The sequence below is a fragment of the Rutidosis leptorrhynchoides genome, chromosome 6, assembly GCF_046630445.1.
Source record: "Rutidosis leptorrhynchoides isolate AG116_Rl617_1_P2 chromosome 6, CSIRO_AGI_Rlap_v1, whole genome shotgun sequence".
Classification (NCBI taxonomy): Eukaryota; Viridiplantae; Streptophyta; class Magnoliopsida; order Asterales; family Asteraceae; genus Rutidosis; species Rutidosis leptorrhynchoides.
In genome coordinates this window covers 433,651,722-433,659,258 of record NC_092338.1, presented here as the reverse complement: position 1 = coordinate 433,659,258, position 7,537 = coordinate 433,651,722, and the positions used below count along the sequence as shown (strand labels likewise).

The window sequence follows — 7,537 nt, the reverse complement described above, 5'->3', positions numbered from 1 at the left end:
GTTATCTCTTGTGTCAATTTACATTTCTTGCATTTATAATCTTTCGTTCATTAAGTGGGTTAGTAATCTTGTAGAATTACTATCGGTGAGTGATCTTGTTGAATCACTTGCGTTGTTTTGGGTCCTAATATCCTTACAAATATTACCTATACTACCCCCTTACCCATTTGATTCTCGACTTTCAGTTTATTTAGACTCCCATTTTCTCGAGCATTTCTAAATGAACACTGCTAACACCTTCTTAAAATTTTATCAAAAGAAACTCATTTGAGTGTCTTCGGTGCACTTAGATTGATTTAAAATCACCTACAACATTACAGCTACATTGGAATTAAAAGGAATTGGCATGCCCCACAACAAATCGAAATAAACAGTCACAATCAACAATACTCAACCCTTTTGCAAAATTGATCAGGGAATCAAAACCACAGCATTTTAAACACAACCACAGGGCATGTGCATGTTTGAACTTGGTAACCTACAAAAATTCAAGTAATACATCAGGATCATCCAAAAGTTATGGTTGCTGTTAGATAATAAAAGCCATAACCTAAACAACAAGACTTTATTTGAATAAGACGAGCAAAAAGATCTGGTCCGGATCCGAATAAAACAGTTTTCATGAGCATAAATAACAAGTTAATACCTAACCAATGAGTTGCAACTTCAACAAGCGCTAACATTGCGTACTCCTTTGTGTGCAATCGACACTAGTAGGAAAACAAACCTCTCATGAACAGCTTGAGTTTGGTTCAACCCTAAATGGCTACAAACAATTGTTTGTGGGTCTAATTCAAAATGTAAGCAGTTATATAACTAAACATACAAGAAGTTAATCCAACTGTATACAAGGAGTTGATGCAACACTCCTATTTTATCCAAATCAAGTAAAAAGTTGTAAACAGATCACAAAAAGCTTCAATAGGAACATAATTAATGTAGAAGTTGATAGCAACAAAAATGAAGAAGGTTGAGAATAATCAGTAATAAGTTAATAATCAAAGAAAAACTTAGAATCAACTCTATAAAGTTATCCGATCCCGTTACTTGAACAGCCACATAAAACCGTTCAAACACAAAGTACAAGCCTCAAATTCTAAGGTACAACATCAATTTTGGTAAAGAGAAATGTGTAAATGAAATTCAACAGAAGAATATAATTAGAAAAATATATAAAGAGAGATACCTAATCAGGTTACATGAGCGAAAATGAAGCCTAGATCAAACCTAGGGGACAAACAATCAATCCATTTGATCCTTGGCTGACTTGCTGTTTCTTTAAACTCCCGCTTTCTCGAGCATATCTAAAATGAACGCCGTTGGCACCTTCTTGAAGTTTTACCATAACCAACTCATTAGACTGTTTACTTTTGGTACAATTAGATTGATTTAATCAAAACATACACCATTACAATTACATACGGGTAAGCATGGGGCGGGTAGGTCCGAAAATTACACCCATAACTAACATGGCGGTTAATCAATAATTTTAACCATTGAGTTTGGTTAATAACGGTTTGGTTAATTCGGTTAATTTGGTTAGCCATTGGTTATAAAATGGTTAATTTGGTTAACCATACAAGAAAAAAAATCATGTGTTTATGCCTAATATATAAAAACAAACATTTAAATATATGATTAGTAGATATTATTTTATTGTTCATTAAGAGAATCTGATTAAGATAAATTATAGGTGCTTTTAAAAAGAATTATCGGATAAGTCAAAGGCCTAACACACATATAATACTACTATGTTAGTCTATTTAAGGATAACATACTCTTACACCAAACTCAACCAATACATATGGATCAAAATAAAAATAACAAAAATAGTTGTAATAATATATTTACCTCTAACACGTAATATAGAAGATATCCCGAAATCGGTAGCTACTATCTCGATAATGAAATTACAATTTTTCTCTCCTAACTCAGTTGCTCTGTATATATATAGTGTTGTACTCCAAGAAGGCATAGCGTAATTGACTAATTCGATAATGTTGTGTTGTATTTATTAATAGCAAATTGTAAAGAATTTCACGACGTATTGGGGACTACAAATGATTGTAGTTATCTTTTTCAAATTAAAAAATTTGATGTTACACATAAGTCTATGAGCTTATAATTTTGACAAATTGACCCTCTTCTTAAAGAAAAAAATTATATGTAGAGACTAAACAGTACGGTTGCGGTTAAAATGGTGCGGGTACCTTTCATTTCCATAATCAACCCACAAAGTGCGGTTAATTCAATAATGTTAACCATACCCACGGTTATACATTGGGTGCGGTTAATTCTCGGTTCGATTTTATCGGTTAATATGAATGCGGTTCGGTTAATGCGGTTTTTTGCTCACCCCTACAATTAATTACATTACATTACATTACACTACACTACACTGGAGATTAAAAGAACTTGGCATGCCCCACAATCAATCGAAATAAACATTCACAAGGAACAAAACAGTTAATAGCAACCATTGGTATTAATGTACACCCTCAAGCTTTTGGATGATCCTGATGCACTACTTCAATTTTTGCAGGTTCTCATGTTCAATCTTGCTCTGGTTGTGTACATCAGATTTCGATTCCCTGATTTAATTTCAAAAACGTACAGTAGTATTTTATTTATTTTGTTTTGTTTTTTTCTTTTTCTTTTTCTGTCTTTTTCTGTCTTTTTTTTTTTTTTCCTTTGATAAATGGTGTCGATGGATAAAAAGGAATGTAAGAGTTTAATGAAAGCCCATATGGAGAAGTGGACCAAAATTGGTTGAGACCGTGTAAAGGATCTTTCAAAAGAGGAGGCTAGATGGGCTGCACGTTTTTTAAATTAAATCACCCCAGCGGCCCAACTAAAACCAGGTATGGGCCAGCAACGAATTTGTGGGGTTTTCTTCCTCAGTTTTGTGGGTTTTTAACCTATTTGGTGGTACTGTATTTATAAATATTGATCGATAGGTTATGTATATCTTCAAAACAAAAACGATGACAGATTACATACCTTTACCTATACAAATCAAAATCTTTTGTCATCTTCCTGTTAAATCAATTGTTCGATTCCGATCAGTCTCGAAAGAATGGAAGTCTTTGATTGATAGCTCTGAATTTAATTCCGATTTCATTCTCGGCCAGGTGCAACGACCACGTTTTCTTTTAAGGGCGTATAGAGGCAATGTGATTGCTGATGGTGAAAAAGGAGAGTATTGTTGGGTAGTTGAAGATGATGACGATATTTTCCTCCAAAACAAAATTTCTTTGTCGTATCCGCCATCCGTTAACCGTCTTTTAAATAAAAATGGTTTAGAGTTTAATGGTTTAGAGTTTATTGGTAGTTCTCATGGCTTGCTTTGTTTTTCTGGTTGTTATGTATGTGAAAATAATTGTTTTAGTCGTTACGTTATTTGGAATCCTTCAATAAGAAAATCATTAGCAATTGATGCTCTTTATTATAAGGATGTCGTTCAAGTTGGTTTTGGGGTTTGTCCCAACTCTCTTGACCCTAAGATTGTTAGAATAAGTGAGTATTATGTTCCATATTATTATAATATTGAACAAAAACTTGAATCCACGTGGGTGTGGCGAGTTGACGTATTTACATTAAGTGAAGGGGTTTGGAGAAGTCCGTTAACCAAACTTCCTAATAAATGGTCTGCTATCAGTTTATTTGTGAGTCAAATTCCGGTTATTATAAACGGGTATATTTATTGGTCTGCCTCTGTTGACTATTTAGGCGAGTGTAACATGATCATATCGTTCAATTTGGCAACCGAAGAATTCACAAAAAATAAACTTCCAGATGAGTTAGCCCACCTACGCAGAGACATTTTCAACAAGGTTAAGATTTTTAATCTAAGAGGGTCTCTTGGTGTGGTTCATAGTGGATACGCGCCTCAAAGTACATACACAGACCGAAAAGATGTTCACGAAGTGTGGTTGATGGACCATGTTTCAAAATCGTTTATCAAGCTCTATACTTTTACGTTACCGTATAGGTGGAAAGTAGTGGGATTCAGGGATAATGATGACCGACTTATAATCGAAAAGATAGTAGACTTCAAATATGTAGAAGAGCGTGGCGTGCATCAATATGAAGCAGAGCTTGTAGCTTATGAACCATATTCGAAACAGTTGAACAAACTTGGGATAAATTTTGGTCGTTGTTCTTATATAACATACGCGAACGGAGATAACAAGTTCCAAGATGATGAGGTATGGAGTTCATCTTTTACATGCTATACAGAATCACTACTACTACTTGATCAATCAAACACAATAAATGATGATGAAGGTGATGCACTGATGCACACATTGCCAGACTTTGAGATCACAGCTAGGAATACATGAATCTAATTTATGTTCTTACATTTTAGGTTTTTCGTCACGGATTAGTATGCATTGATGCGTGTGTGATAGTTTTTCTTATCCTTAAATTAATGATAACAATTAAGTCTAGCATTTTAACATTGTTACATCAAATGTTTGATCAGACATTAAGAGGGGGATAAGTCAAACATTGAATTAACATCTAGTAATACACAGTTTGAAGCCAATTTGTTTTTACATAAATGCTATTTTTTTTTTTTTTTTTTTTTTTTTTTTGCTTAACTAAATGCTATTGATGTTTCATTTTTTTTTTTATTTTTTTTTGACATAAATGCTATTGATGTTTCATCAAATTACTGTAATTATATTATAATCTGATGAAATCAGTGTGTTACCAACTTGATGTTGTTGAGTTTGGCTACAATCTGATCCTTCGTGATTAAAAGGCTAATACACATATTTTCTCTAATATTTTTAGGGAGTGGTAACAAAAGAGAATAACACTATAAGTGATTTTTCAAGGTTCACTTATATACAAGAAAAATGTTATAGAGAAACAAAGATGTTAGAAATACATAGTGTACATAATAAAGGTTCTCTTTAAAGTATCGTTTTGCTAAAACATTGAGTTATTTATTATCTACTAACGATATTTAAAATGGACAAACAAGTATTTTTGGGTCAGGTTGATCCGCTCCGGTTTGTACTTAGCTTTACCCTTTTTGACACTTTACTCAACTGGTCCATTATGTCCATCTTATCACCACCATCCATGAGTATGGAAAGCTATTTTTTTGGCATCTATAAACAACGAAAGTATTGAACTACTTTTTGTAAAGGACAAATAATCAACCCATTGTATTCCTGGTTGACTTACAGTTTTCTTAAAATCTCGCTTTATCGCACAATCTATAATGAGCTTGACTGACACCTTCATGTAGTGTTACCATAACCAACCCATTTGATTGTCTTCTTTAGGTATAATTAGTGTTTAAATAAAACCTACACCATTATACAGTTATATATCGGAATTAAAAAGAACTTGGCATGCCCCACAATTAATCGAAATATACAGTCAGTCACAAGCAACAAAATACATTTTTTTTTTTTTTTTTTTGTAAAATAAATCAGGGGATCAGAACCACAGCATGCTAAACACAACCACTAGTCATGTGCAAAATTGAACATGAGTATTATATCAGGATCATCCAAATGTTAGTGATGAAATCAAAAAGGTGTACATTACCAATGGTTGTTGTTAACACATCAAAGCCATAACCAGCATGAGACCTTCATTTGAATAAGAAACGCAAAAAGGTTTGGTTTGGAGTCAAATACAATAGTGTTCATGAGTTTAAACAACATGAGTAAAAGATTTAAACCGCTAATATGATAAAGGAAGGTAAGAAAAACATACCGGTTGTTATCCACCACTATAATTGTTGACTTTCTCTCCTCGTTTCGAATTAACAAATCTAGTAACTTGCGATTTTAACGTGCGCTAACATTGTGTACTCCTTTGTTTGCAACTGACAATCAGAAAGTGAACAAAAAACATAATTATAATTATAAAAAATATATTTAGAAATACCTAATTCAGTTACAAGATCAAACAAGAAGCCCATGTCACCAATGAGCTTGTAGCTTAGTGTTACCCGATGCTTATGATCCCTGGCCCACCTTGTGTTTGGCTCGCATCAGAAACAGGCACAGGCACAGGTTCGAACCCGTTCCTTCACATTGTGGGTTTCCGGGGAAGGCAATTTAAAGGCACGGGTTGTTGAGAAGAGAGGATCACCTGGACGTTGGGAGATACAAATTTGAGAGAAAAACAACTCTATTACTCACAAGAATAGATTTACAGAGTATTACAAAACTCTTACAAAAAAAAAACTCTCAAAACTCACACACACTATCTAGGTTGTGATTACACTTCTCTGAGTGATTTGGGATGATTTACAATGAAGGTTTGCACATCTATTTATAGTAAAAATTCTATGGCGGTGGAATGGTGTGAACGGAGAAGGTTGGCGGCCGTCATCGTTATCAACTTTGCTACTTCCATATGAGTTGTCAAGGTTGCCTACTTTGAATATCTAGAAGGTGGGCTTCTAGATTGTAGGCTGGAAATCTTCAGTTCTCCCCCTCCATCCGAATCCACGAACATTCCAGTTATGTCTCTGCATAACTCCAACTTCTCTCGAGTCACCACCTTTGTTAACATATCCGCATGATTCTCCTTTGTATGTATCTTCTCTAGTCTCAACAGTTGTCGATCAATTACCTCGCGTATTCAATGATAGCGAATATCAATATGTTTTGTACGGGAATGGTACATGGAGTTCTTGCTCAAATCTAGAGCACTCTGTCTGTCACAATATACCTTGTACTCCTTTTGCTTGATTCCAAATTCTTGGAGATAACGCTTTAACCACAACATTTCTTTTCCAGCTTCTGCGGCAGTAATATACTCTGCTTCAGTTGTGGATAATGCAACACACTTCTGTAGTCTTGACTGCCATGAAATAGCTCCCCCTGTAAAAGTGTAAATGAATCCTGAAGTAGATTTCCTACTATCAGGATCTCCGGCCATATCCGCATCTGTATAGCCTTCCAAGATTGGATCAGCTCCCCCGTAACAAAGACATAGATTCTTTGTACCTTTAAGATATCTGAGAATCCATTTTACCGCCTCCCAATGCTCTTTACCGGGGTTGGAGAGAAAATGACTCACTGTTCCCACTGTGTGAGCAATATCGGGCCTTGTACACACCATCGCATACATCAAACTTCCAACTACTGAAGAATATGGTACTGAAGACATCTCCCCGATCTCTTCCTTGGACGAGGGACAAGAACTCTTGCTTAACTTGAAATGGTTGGCTAATGGAATGCTAACAGGTTTGGCATTGTTCATATTGAAACGTGAAAGCACTCGTTCAATATACTTCTCCTGAGATAGCCATAACCTTTTATTCTTCCTGTCTCGGGTTATCTGCATTCCCAAAATCTGTTGAGCCTGTCCTAAGTCTTTCATGTCAAAAGACTTTGAGAGTTCCTTCTTCAGCTGGTTGATCTTCGTTGTGTCTTTCCCTACCATCAAAATATCGTCTACATATAGTAGAAGAGCAACGAAATTTCCTTCAGAAAACTTCTGAATGTAGACACACTCATCTGCTGCAGTTTTCTTGTACCCTCGAGTCACCATGCACGAG

The 7,537-nt window shown here is 35.0% G+C and overlaps 1 protein-coding gene across 1 annotated transcript; it reads left to right on the top strand.

Moving 5' to 3' along the window:
* Window positions 1-2,984: 2,984 nt before the first annotated feature.
* Window positions 2,985-4,343, top strand: LOC139855280 (putative F-box protein At1g32420). The gene has a single exon (XM_071844516.1). It carries the CDS (start codon window positions 2,985-2,987, stop codon window positions 4,341-4,343), a length of 1,359 nt encoding a protein of 452 aa, XP_071700617.1.
* The last annotated feature ends 3,194 nt before the right edge of the window (window positions 4,344-7,537 follow it).

What these genes read in the sequence shown, in the direction of transcription:
- LOC139855280 (XM_071844516.1), top strand. Translation starts at nt 2,985, where the DNA reads ATGACAGATTACATACCTTTACCTATACAAATCAAAATCTTTTGTCAT.